The sequence below is a fragment of the Lycium ferocissimum genome, chromosome 11 (genome assembly GCF_029784015.1).
Source record: "Lycium ferocissimum isolate CSIRO_LF1 chromosome 11, AGI_CSIRO_Lferr_CH_V1, whole genome shotgun sequence".
NCBI classification, from domain to species: Eukaryota; Viridiplantae; Streptophyta; class Magnoliopsida; order Solanales; family Solanaceae; genus Lycium; species Lycium ferocissimum.
Window position 1 is genome coordinate 48,184,011 of NC_081352.1, and position 13,508 is coordinate 48,197,518.

The window sequence follows — 13,508 nt, forward strand, 5'->3', positions numbered from 1 at the left end:
AAAAGTATTAAAAAATTGTTACAAAATCACTAAATTCAAAAACCCCAAAATCATAGAGTCCGGAACCTAAATGACCCGACAAAAAGCTAAATAGATGAAAAGAAATTGCATTTAACGCATAAATTTTATGCGTTAAAGATTAACAACCGCTACACACTAACAGAGCAATGTGTTATGCAAAAAGGGATTTCCAACAAAATGGCTCCTAACTCCTAAGAGTCTGCCTCAATTTCATTGAGGAAACATTTAATGATTGAGGAATCATTTAGTTATGAATAAAATTTGAATATTATTTTAAATAAGTATTCCCTCCATCTTAAATTATTTATCTTTTTTTTTAATTTTACATGTTCCTTAAGAAATATTAATTAGCAGGGTTATTTGACCAACTTTATCATTATTTATGTCTAAGTTATAATCTCTCTCCATTAAATGTTCACTTTATTTATGTGTCATCCCCATTAATGACAAAATTCTACTATGGATGAAATGGTGAACAAATAATTACTTATGCCTTGAACTTTTAAAACGATAAATAATTTGAGATGACTATTTTTAATAACCATGATAAATAATTTGGGACTGAGGGAGTACTTCTTCATCAATTTTTTTTTTAAAGTCTCAATCAAATCATGTGCAAGCTAACTTACATGAATTAATTAGGTAGTAAAAGTTTTAACAGACTAACGTAATTAATTCGTTGTAGCACCCAACATAATTCTATAGAAAAAATATTAATCTATGTAACAAATTTACCTATTAAAATATTATTTTGCGAGATGAAAAAATTAAAAATTACTACTCCAACTAAGTAGATAAGTTAACGACGTTCTATAATGAAATAAATGAGTAGAATAAGAAACTTTAATTAGATTATTAGGAAAAACTCTTTGCACAAGCAAAAATAACATAGAGGGATAACTTTACATACATATTTAATGCAGGTAATGCAAAAAATTAGTTAATATAATTTAGGTATTTTACAACAAATTCCTAAAAGATTTTTTATGTTTATATTATAAATAAATTTTTTAAATTATAATTTAGAATTTTTTTCTTTAATGACAATTATAGCAAAGAGATGTTTTGTCAATATAAATAACGGAATGAATATTGTCCAAGGGTTTGTGGTCCCTTTCAAGTGTCAAAATACAAATTTTGGTGTGAATAATTATTAATGGCAGTCTATATAATAATGTCAGTACCAAAATACAATATAAATTAACTACGTTCTATGAGGTATACCTTCTCAAAGACACATTTATCACTAGAAATAATATATATTTTTCTATAGGTGAAGTTACTACATATATTAAAAATATAAATCAAGATTTTAAAGTAGTAAAAAGAAAAAACAAAGAGGGTAAATATTGTGATTATTGGAAAATTGTGTTTTGACACTTGAAAGGGACCTCAAGAGTCTTGGACAATATTCATTAAAATAGTCAAATGCCCCCTCAACGTTTGGCCGATTTAATTATGACGCACCCAATCTTTACGGGCGACCTATTACCCCCTGAGCATTTTAAAAGTGGAATATTTAATATGCTTGCTGGTGAAGTGCACGCGCTTGACACTTGGAAATTTCAGTTAAAACTTTTTTTTTATAATTTTTTTGATTTGTTATCTATTTTTTAATTTTTTTTTCTTTTTCTTTCCTTTATCTTCTTTCCTTTATCTTCCTCAATTAAAACCTATTTTCTTCCTCCATTAACACACACACATTCAATTTCATCATCAATCATAAATATCTTTTCAAGAAATCAACCAACCCATTTTCTTCCTCCATTACACACACACATTAAATTTCATCATCAATCATACATATCTTTTCATCAAGGGAGTTTGATGAAGTGGGTGACTGGGTGGTGGAGATGGTGTGGCGGTGAGGAGGAGAGAAGGGTGGTTGGTTTTGGTGGTGGCATTGTCGTCGGCGAAGAAGGGTAGGGAGAGGGAAGGCAGTGGCGGCTTGAGGGTTGTTTTGGTGGTGGTGGCTCGCCGGTCGTCACTTCCGGCCAGCGGTGGAGCGGGAGGGAGAGAAGGAGACGAAGGAAGGGGGGAGGGGTCATTGTGGCAGTGGTGCAAGCAATGGAGAGAATGAGACGAAGGAAGTAGTGTCGTTGGGGCAGTGGCCACTCGCTGGCGATGAAGTCTGGCGGCGGCGGCGGCGACTCTTGATGAAAGAAGAGAGGGAGGGAGTAAAAGTAAAAAATAAGGAAAAACATTTTTAGAAATGAGATAGAAAAAAATATGGAAAAATTAATTAAAAATACATATATTTATGAAAAGATATATTAAAAATAAAATTTTAGTATTTGTTTTTGGTGCTCACTCTCTCAAAGAGAGTGAAATACACTCACTTTGCCATGTAAGCATTTAGGGGTAAATATTCCATTTTAAAATGGTCGGGGGGTAATAGGTCGCCTGGCAGGTTGAGTGCGTATAATTAAACCGGCCAAACGTTGAGGGGCATTTGACTATTTTCTCTATTTATATTGACAAAACATCTTTTTGTTATAATTGTCATTAATGAAATATTTTCTAAATTATAATTTAAATTTATTTATAATATAAATAGAGAATCTTTTAGGAATTTGTTATAAAATACCTAAATTTTTTTTTTTTTTTTTTTGGATTACCTGCACTAAATATGTCTATAAAGTTATCCCTCTATGTTATTTTCGCTTGTGCAAATAGATATTAGAGTTTTTCTAATAATAAAATTAAAGTTTCTTATACTACTCAATTATTTCATTATAGAAAGTCATCAACTTATCTACTCAATTGGAGTATCAATTTTCACTTTTTTCATCTCGCAAAATAATATTCTTTATAAGTAAATTTGTTACGTAGATTAACAATTTTTCTATAGAATTATATTAGGTACTTTGCTACAACCAATTATTAACATTAGTAGTTAAAACTTTTACTACCTAATTAATTCATGTAAGTTAGCTTGCACAGGGTTTGATTGAGACTTTAAAAAAAATTATTTGATAAACAAGTACTCTCTCCATCTCAAATTATTTTTCGTGATTATTAAAAATAGTTGTCTCAAATTATTTATCGTTTTAAAAGTTCAAGGCATAAGTAATTTATTTTTCTCCATTTTAGTAGATTTTGGCATGAATGGGGATGACACATAAATAAAGTAAATAATTATCGGAGAGAGATTATAACTTAGACATAAAAAAGAATAAAGTAGGTAAAATAACCTTGCTAATTAATATTTCTTAAGGAAAGTGTAAAATAAAAAATAAAGGGGACAAATAATTTGAGACAGAGGGAGTACTTATTTAAAATAATATTCATAATTTATTCATAATTAAATGACTCCTCAGTCATTAAATGTTAAATGTTCCCTCAATGAAATTGAGACAGAGAACCATTTTGTTGGAAGATCCCTTTTTGCATAACACAGTGCTCTGTTAGCGTCTAACGGGAGTTAAAGCTTTAACGCATAAAATTTATGTGTTAAAGTACAATGGTCACAATTTTTTTTTTCATGCAGTACTTTGGTCTATTTGACTTTTTTCGGGGTCATTTAGGTTCCGGGCTCAAAATCATACTACTACAAAGAAAGAACGGAATTCTAGCAGGTGTCATCAACTCAATCACACTCTAAACATTAAGACACGATTATTTTATACTTAATGAGGTTATGGTTTCCAACATTCCATAGCAACTCAAAGATGAAGTCTGACAACAGTGATTTACTTAATGCAGTAATTATTTAATACCGTAAAAATGGAAAAACTTTGGAGATACATATTTATCTTGATTTTCTACTTTAGAGCTTTTTCCATAACAAAATTTTGATTAAGTTCTTCACCTGAAGTGGGAAACAAATCCAGGTGAATTAAGCAATCCAGAAGGAATAAAGCCAGTACAAAAAGGAGATTGAGCCACTATTAAACTCAGGGGTTTATTCTTGTCACGACCCAACTCACGGGTCGTGCGGGCACTTACCATATTTCTATCCTAGTAAGCGAACCCTCACCAACTAAACCAACATTTAAACAGTTGCGACAATAACTTTTCAAAAATCATAATTTTAAACTAAAAGCTTCGTACAGACTCTATTTTGAAATACAATAAAACTGAAAAGAAATTCCCGAGATCTAGTCTAGACAGGTACAAGAGCTCCTACTGTACAGGAAGACAAAATAAATGACATAGCCTCTGCCTGGAGTGAGATGAGCAAGGCTGTAAGAGAATACCTGATAAATCCACACGACGAAACTTCAACTAAAACCTGCAACATATCTACACCCAAAAAGGGCGTAGCAAGAGTAGTATCAGTACACCACACGTACTGGTAAGCATCATAAGTCGACTAAGATTAGTTCACGCAACACAATATAAAGTCAATAAGATAAACAGATAAGTCAATGAACCTTAAGATTCTCAATAAAGATTATTACACCCTCACCACTTACCTTCTAATTTCTACCCTCTTTGTCCGTAAAGGTCACCTACTCAAGTTACTTACTACAATACGATACACCTAGGGAATGGTTCACTGAAAGTCCTTTACTACATTTATCTCATGTTAAACACCCCTCCACACACAGTCTCACATCAATCATAAAGCTAAATAAACAATACCAGCAGCAGTAGTACACACGTGCATAACATAGAAACATGAGATGTAATGCAATGCAGAATGCGATAAAAGGGCCCAACCACACTGTACATACATGCTAGCTGATGTCATAGCTCAGTAGTCATGACCTGCAGGGAACCCATGATGTCCATGTACCCTCGTTCCGGATCCACTTCTCGGACCCAAGTCATAAATCCTCCGCCCCGGAAAGAACCTCGATCGCGGATCCACATCATAAGGAATACTCATATCTAGCTTAACGACCCAAAAGACCAAACAATTCAATTTCCCGTACTCAACCTTTCCGGCTACCGGTATTTCCTTAAACTCATGCAATGCAATGCTATGATGCAATAGATCAACAAGTCATAAACCATGCCTTTGATGGGCGCTATGCTGGTCCGACTTACTCGGACCTCTCGGTACAATTTCTTATTTACAAGAAAGACAACCATGTGAATAATCCAATACAACCGGAAAATAAGGCGGAACTCACCCCCTCCTAGAGATGCATTAATGAAACACGAGACACCCCTTCATTGATAGTAGTACTCACAATAGTAAACATTCATTATTACCCTAACTATTATTAACACAAGATTTTAGTTACGTTATAGAATATGTCCAACCCAACTCCATGTCCGAAGACCTAATCATGCAGTCTCCCATCAATTCTAAAAGTATATACGATTTACTAATCAAAGTCTAACTCAAGTAAACCATAACCTACCTGTTGACGAACAACTAATTGAATCTCCATGAATTGCTCGTCTTCCTAGCTTTCATCCGAATCCTTGAGAGGTAATAGTCGTAGGGAATTAGTCTTTTCCATTTATATTAGACAAAACGATAGAACGAAAATACATAATAATTACAACAACTTGGCGCACAGATTTGGTCTTTCCAATTTGGTTAAATATAAAAGCAACTGATTTAACGATATGTACTATTTACCTTAAAAGCAAGTCAAGAGGAATTAAGGAAATGAAAAAAGAAAAAAAAGGAAAGAGGCAAGAAGCGATATAAAACGGCTCCTAAATTTGTGGAGTCAATTTGTAGAATTTACTATGTACGTGTGTTGTGCTGTCTATTTACAGCAACAAGCCAAAGAATGATTAAATGTTGTTAGTTAGGCTCGAACCCTAGTCACCAAGGAGGAAACAATTGCCCTTTGCCACTGGCACTGTTAAGCCATTTGTTACACTGGGTGGCAGTGTATCTACTTATACAATTTGATATGTATGTATACATATATACATAGCGTTTTCACAGAAGCTTGCGGGTGGCGTGACATCCCCACAGGACTTAGTAGATCCACCCCTGAATGGTGGGGAAGAAATTAGAAGGGTCTCTTTTTCTTGGCACAAGGGTTTTTCTTTCATATGGAACCCTAGGAGCAGCTTTTGGGAGTCTTGTGTTGGAAAAAGAGAGAAAAATAAACTAAGTGACCAGAAACGGGGTTACTACTCCGCGTGGACCGCTGCGGAGGTCGGTATGCCGCTATAGCGGTACCGCTATGGCGGTCCGTTGACCGCTATAGCGGTCCGCGTCCTTCCCTGGGCCACAGTTTCTAATTCTTCCCGAAATTAATTTTTCCTACTCTTAACCCTTAAAACACGCCATGGAGCTTATTATTTACGATCCTCGACCTAGATTGGGCATGGGTTCGTGAAATATTAAATAACGACCGGACGGGTCATTACAATTCTGCTTATACCCTAAATTCCAACATTAAACTTTGGTGGCAATGGTGGTGGAGGGAAAGAAAAATTTTGTGGTGGAAGAACAAATAGAGAAGAGAGGTAAAATGGGTAAGGGGTGATGAGGTGACACGCGACGTGGCATCTACCTCATCAAATGTAAGTGCCAAGTAGGATTGAATCTCCATCTTGAACAACTTTAACGGAGGAGGGGTATATTTGATCTAATAGTATAATTATAGGGATATATTTGGACCAAAAGTATAACGAGGGTTATATTTTACCTTTTCCAATAGTACAGGGGCATATTTAGCCCTTTTCCGTTTAAAAAACGAAGAATAAAAATGAAAGACCACACCTTTTAAAGGACACTCAGCGCAAAAACATGAACAAACGGACCGTGAAAGCAGTGGGCTGTTATTTCGAGAAACATACAAAACAACATGAATTATCTCAAAGATTTTCTCTGTTTTCTTATAACTCCGCACCCATACAAAAAACAGAAAAGGAAAATATTGAGGCAAAATCAGAAAAATAAAAATAAAAGCAAAATGGAGGGGGTCTTTAAATGATTTCATTTTTGCAAGCAATCTTTGCTTTTATCTCCAATCAAAAATAAAATGAAATCTTTGGTTTTCTTCTTCCCCCCTTTCCTTGGTCCTTCCTCAATCCACTTGTCTATTTTTCAGGTGGCACGTAATAAAGTTTTTGTGGTACCCATTGGACCCCATACTTTCGAAATCAATTATACGCACATGGGTGTCCCTCATAGAGCCCGTTTGGATTAGGACATAAGTTGGAGCTTTATAAAATTTGTTTTATTTTTTTGTTTGGTACGTAGAACAAAATCGTTTGTGTTTAAAATAAGGTCCTCAAAAAAATAATTGAACCCATTTAACTTAGTTTATCTAAAAAAAATAAAAAAAATAGTAAAAAAATAAGTTGGACTACCCCAACTTATTTTTTTTATAATAAGGAAAACTTTTTAAGCCTATAAAAGCCAATCCAAACGGGCTCATAATTTGTTTTATCTTCTTTCTCATCCTCATTAAATTACTTCTCTGTATACTATTAAAAGTCTAAATATTTTTTGTTTTTGATCTTTCTTGTTATCTAAGATTTCATGAACTCAATAGTTGTTTAAGGCCACTTTGTAACTGCGAAATAATCACAAGCCAGCCCTGCAGTAACGAGATTGTCTAAGAGGGTGTTTGGATTGGTTTATTTTAAATGTTTATTGGCTTTTAAGCACTTTTTTAATTTTTGTGGTATTTGACAATGATAAAAAGTGCTTAAAAGCACTTACTTTTAGGAGGCATGAAAAGTACAAAAATAAGCAAAAAGTTAAAATTTGGGTATTAACAACTTATAGCTTTTAGCTTATAAGCTATTCCCTCCGATCAAAAAAGAGTTATTTAAATTTTTTGGATAAAAAAAAAAATCCATTTCTAAAATTAAGAAAGAATTAATCTTGTTTGTTCATATTTACCCCTATTAAGTGTTATATGATCAAATCCCAATACCTATTTAATTAGAAGTAGTTTAGTCAAATTACCTATTTTTATTTAGAAATTAGTATTTTCTTAAGGGGTGTGCAAATAGTTAAGTGAACTCTTTTTTTGATCCGGAGGGAGTACTACTTTTTAAAAGTCAATCCAAACACCCTCTAAATCATTGTTAGAAAAAAAATATTGGCTATAATGATATTTGCAGAAAATAACAAAAATGGTCCTTTATATTTGAACTTAAGTTCAAAGTAATCCCTTAAATAGTTAAATATATTCATGGGCCGGGCCTTTACATTCCAATAGGCTCAAGTGCATAATTAATTTTTTTTGGCCGCTTTAATCCTTTAAAGTTGTCAAAAGTGAACTTTTGGTTTTTGTCAAAAGTTCTACAAACTCTACGGTTAGATTTAATAAAATTGTGTAATTTTTTTTAACATGAACTCACATTTGGAAGTATAATTTTTACAATTTTTGCTATTTATGATCTATTTCTAGTGTTAAGTACAGCTTTTTGAGATGCAATTTCTGCTCGATTTAGGGCATTTCTAGTATATGGTGCAATTTTTGAAGAACCAAAACTATTCATAAGTATATTTAAGGTTAAACTTGCCAAAACATAGGGAATCATATTTGTCATTTTCTCTAACATTTGCTGGCTGCAACTTTAATCCTTATGTACTAGCCAATCATTTCTAAACTTCTATATCCATTCTTCTGTATCCTCCCTCTTTACACCTGGAAAATGAATAGTAGCAAACTATAAGAAATGAAAAAGAGAGAGAGAGAAGGGAATGGGGAATCAATCTAAATATAGAAAATATGGGTAATGTCCCATAAATACGTGAAAACGCGTGAATGCACCGAATATGAGAGTTGGCATTAACTAGGACCCATCCAAATGAACCATGCTTTACCTACCAATTCATTATTTATGTGTTGCTTCATATTCAAACTGCTCCACAACCTCTCAAGAACCAAGAAAAAAATAGATTCATATATGCATTCTATTCTTTTTAATTCTTTCCATTTTTGTAGAAATACTCAGCTAGCTACTTAAAGAACTTGGTATGTTCCTTTCTTGTTCTATTTAGAGCTGCTACTCTTTTTGTTCTTACATTCTTGTTTGAGCTGAGCATGTTCAAAGTTGCTTAATGGTGTTTTTTACTTGAAGATCTGTTACATATTATGTGAACTGGGACTTTGCAGGTATATTGTAAAGGGGTTTTGGTGTTTATTCTTTTATCACTGCTCCAATGGGGAAACTAGCTTTGCTTCATCTGCTTTGTGGAATCTTGACTTTTTTGGCTGTGGTAAAAGCAGAGGATGCTTATAGATACTTCACATGGACTGCCACTTATGGAATGGCTTCTCCATTAGGTGCTCCGCAGCAGGTTAGCACTATCTTTGCTTTTAGTTGTCTAGCTGGATGCTGTTTACATTATTCTGTTTGTCTTGATATGAGTTAATAAGGAACTTCTTTTTGTTTCTGATCTTTGAACTTGTAGGTGATACTTATCAATGGTCAATTCCCTGGTCCTAAGCTTGATCTTGTCACTAATGAAAATGTCATCCTCAACTTGATTAATAAGTTGGACGAGCCATTTCTCTTGACATGGTGAGTTTCCTTTCCAATCTAGCCATTTTTGTACTCACATTTGCTTGAATATGGCCATAACTTCTTAAAACCTAATTAGGGTGTGCTTGGTATGAAGGAAAATGTTTTCTTATAAGAAAATTTCATGGAAAACAAGTGGGTTTCTTAGTTATTTCTAGTGTTTGGAAAGTAAGCAGAATATTATCCTAAAAGCATTTATTTATAATATAGCAAAACACTATGGGGGTGGGGGTGGGGGTGAGGAGTGGGGTTTCAGGGGTGGCGGGGGGTGGGATGGTCAAGGGCTAGGGGTTCAGGAAGTTGGGTGGGTGGAGAGGGATAATGAACTTGGAATGTCACTTATGAAACTTGTTGTCCCTACTTCCATTAGGGTACTTTCATTAGGAGAGTGGTTTTCCTCATTTTTAAGGAACTTAATGTTCCCAAAACAATTTGTCCAACCAAACATGTCCATACAAAACACACCCTTATTGGCAGTTAATTTTGTTTAGTACACTTACTTCTTTTAAGATGTATTCGCCTTTAGGATTGTGGCAACTGATTTGGATGCTGCATTCTCTTGATATTTCTGTTGCTTGAGTGTTCATGGATAGAAGAGCTAGAAAGTGTAGAGTTAAATTTAAATTGCTTGTCATGTTTAGGAACGGAATCAAACAGAGAAAGAACTCTTGGCAAGACGGAGTTTTGGGGACTAATTGTCCTATTCCTCCAAACGCAAATTACACTTACAAGTTCCAAGCTAAAGACCAGATTGGAAGCTATTCATACTTCCCTTCAACTCAACTGCACAGGGCTGCTGGAGGTTTTGGAGTACTTAATGTTTATGCAAGATCTGTAATCCCTGTTCCATATGCAAAACCTGATGGAGATTTCAGTTTACTTATTGGTGATTGGTACAAGACTAGTCATAAGGTGAGTCTACTGCCTATTTCTTGCAGTCTTTTCTATAAATTTAGCTACCATCAGTTACATAGGCGGAGCCAAAAGATTTGAGTTTATGAGTTCTGAATGCTAAAAAGACAGCTTACTTAGTTATGCATAAGTTATACTACATATTAATCGAATTTCTTAACAGCAAATACAGAGTTTTAACCAAAGATACTGGGTTCAGCTGAACCCATAGCTGTCTCTCTAGTTCTGCCTGTGATATATGCTAGGAGTAACTTATTGAGGACCCTAATTCTTGGATCATCTAATGATATATATTAATGTCTTCTTTCTTGATATATTTGAAACATCTAATGAAATGTAATTTTCATTCCTTTCGACTATAATCTAAAGATTTTGATGCATATGTGATGTTATCATTTTTAAGAATTTTGAGAAAATGTCAAACCAATTAAGAAAATGCTTGTTGGAATTATTTGAAGTTTTCCATTGCTCTCATGTTGGAAGAATTCTAAATTATGTAAATATTCTCAATTTCTTCATATCCTGGGTACTTGCAGGCATTACGACAAATTTTGGATTCAGGGAAGTCTCTTCCCTTCCCAGATGGTCTCCTTATAAATGGGCAAAAGCAGTCAACTTTCGCTGGTGATCAAGGTTATTCTCAGCATTTCAAAGCTATCTTCTCTAGTGTCTTTGTTTGTTACTGAAATTTTATTCACCATCAAAATGTACTGCTCTTTTATCCGCTAGAAGTAACAACTCATTAATAACGGTGAACTTGCTGTTGCTCTTCAGGAAAAACATACATGTTCAGGATTTCAAATGTGGGTTTCAAGACTACCATCAATTTCAGAATTCAGGGCCACAAGATGAAGCTGGTCGAGGTTGAAGGATCCCATGTCATTCAAAACTTATACGATTCTTTTGATGTCCATGTTGGTCAATCTTTATCTATCCTTGTCACATTGGATCAATCTCCAAAGGACTACTACATTGTTGCATCTACAAGGTTCACAACGACTGTTCTTACTACCACTTCAGTGCTCCACTACACAAACTCTCAAACACCCGTATCTGGACCTGTGCCAGCTGGTCCAGCTGATCAATTTCAGTGGTCTTTGGTGCAAGCCAGAACAATCAGGTAGACATTATCCAGTGTGCACTATTAGACTGCCTCTCACACCAATGCATTACGGCCTCTCAAGGTTTAGAAAAATCCTGACTTCTTTTGTTGCATTTAGTCATGTAACTTTTTCATTTGATTCACCTAGACGTTCATAGATCTCTAGGTGAAGGGCAACCTTGAAAATTTTACCAATAACACTGGTCACACTAAGAACACTTCAGACAGTAAACTATTTGTTATGCAAGGGAAATGACACAGTCTCCTACTCCAGTGTACTTAATGGGGATCATTATTATGTTGCACCAGCTTAGCATTATAGAGTCAAGCATATAATTTGGAATGTGGGAAGGAAAAGTTCACTATTATGATGGTTATAACTCTTCAATAACCTAACTAGTTGTTTTCCTTTTGAAGGTGGAATCTGACGTCAAATGCAGCTAGACCAAATCCTCAGGGTTCATTCCATTATGGAAAAATTACACCTTCAAGGACAATTTTACTTGCCAACTCTGCACCACTTATCAGTGGGAAGCAGAGATACGCTGTCAATGGCGTTTCTTACATCAATCCTGACACCCCTCTGAAGCTTGCTGATCACTTTAATATCCCGGGGGTTTTCACTTTGGATTCCATTCCAACTGCTCCAACAGCGGGTTCTCCAAACCTAGCTACAGCTGTGCTGCCATCTTCTCTCCATGAGTTCCTCGAAATCGTTTTCCAAAACAATGAAGACACAATGCAATCTTGGCATCTTGACGGTTATGATTTCTGGGTCGTAGGGTATGTTGTAACCACTAAAAAGCTTTCATTACACCTAGTGTGAGGTAGTCTTTGTTTTCTAACTCTTCCTACTGTTAATTTTTGCAGTTTCGGAGCAGGTACTTGGACACAAGGTAGTAGAAAAGGGTATAATCTTGTTGATACTCTTACTAGACATACTACACAGGTAACTCTAATTCACCCCATGGCAATTCAACTGTTTAAGGACATTAAGTAAACAGTCCAACTAATATACACCAACAGTATAAAAAATGTTACACTATCAGGCTGCTTAAAATTCAACTACAAGTAACTTTTATAGCAAAGTTTGGAATGGTAACCTGCAAAGCATGCTTGTTACAACAAGTAAAACTGTACTGATATTTTAAAAATCTTTTACATTGTCAGTATATGTAAATTTAAATCGTTTAAGTGAAGTACGATCGGTTCATGAAAAGCTGAATAGCAGTTTTAAGCTTCAACATGAAATGTTTGTTGCAGGTTTATCCTAAATCTTGGACTGCTATATATGTCTCCTTGGACAACCAAGGAATGTGGAATTTAAGGTCTGCAATGTGGGATAGGCAATATCTTGGACAGCAAGTTTACCTCAGAGTCTACAATCCAACAGCCAGTTTAGCTAACGAATATGGCATACCTACCAATGCTCTCCTCTGTGGCAAAGCTGCTGGGCGACATCTTTAATTGGATGAAGATTATTAAGTTAAATTTTCTTGGTCATAAGAGGTTGGCTACAAGAGATGCGGCAAAGAAACTACTTGCTTCTTATGTTGTACTACATAACAAGCAAATCAAATTAACTTATGAGTATTTTGTTATTGTTGGCCAAGTTTTTTATGAACTAGTTCTGAGTTCCTGCCAGATAGATTCATCAAAGGCAGCTGGGAGTCGGTTCAATTGAACCTATCATTTTTAAAGTAATATACAAAAACTAAGTATTGTACCATATTCTCAAAGAACGAATCTTAAACCCATTAAGTTTGAATTCTGAATCGAATCTTTATACGATGATCCTGCAATTGCATGAGGCAAATAATCATAATAGAATATAATTAATGAAAGGAAAGAATTTTCAATTTCTAAGAATTACCAAAAGTGTATGGATAACCTCTATTAAAATGAGCATAACAGTTTCTCATAGACTTGTAAAGCCCAATATTTATGAAATCTTGGCTGAACATGCAATTGCTGTATTGAAGGAAAGCTAAAAGAGTATAACCTAAATAGACATTCCATGATAAATGATCTCTATGGCATGATATAGAGTAAAAGATGAGTTTTT

The 13,508-nt window shown here is 34.6% G+C and overlaps 1 protein-coding gene across 1 annotated transcript; it reads left to right on the forward strand.

The window, feature by feature from the left end:
* Positions 1 to 8,571: 8,571 nt before the first annotated feature.
* Positions 8,572 to 13,185, forward strand: LOC132036174 (L-ascorbate oxidase homolog). Its single transcript, XM_059426440.1, has 9 exons — positions 8,572 to 8,879; positions 9,021 to 9,205; positions 9,320 to 9,429; positions 10,071 to 10,341; positions 10,878 to 10,974; positions 11,116 to 11,461; positions 11,861 to 12,226; positions 12,314 to 12,392; positions 12,707 to 13,185. The coding sequence occupies exons 2-9, from the start codon at positions 9,068 to 9,070 to the stop codon at positions 12,908 to 12,910; spliced, it is 1,611 nt and encodes a 536-aa protein (XP_059282423.1). The 5' UTR covers positions 8,572 to 8,879; positions 9,021 to 9,067; the 3' UTR covers positions 12,911 to 13,185.
* Positions 13,186 to 13,508: the final 323 nt, after the last annotated feature.

Bases quoted from the DNA above. Each gene is read 5' to 3' on its own strand.
- LOC132036174 (XM_059426440.1), top strand. From the start codon at position 9,068: ATGGGGAAACTAGCTTTGCTTCATCTGCTTTGTGGAATCTTGACTTTT. The intron at 9,430-10,070 runs GTGAGTTTCCTT...TGTCATGTTTAG, and splicing joins GAGCCATTTCTCTTGACATG to GAACGGAATCAAACAGAGAA. The intron at 10,342-10,877 runs GTGAGTCTACTG...GGGTACTTGCAG, and splicing joins GGTACAAGACTAGTCATAAG to GCATTACGACAAATTTTGGA.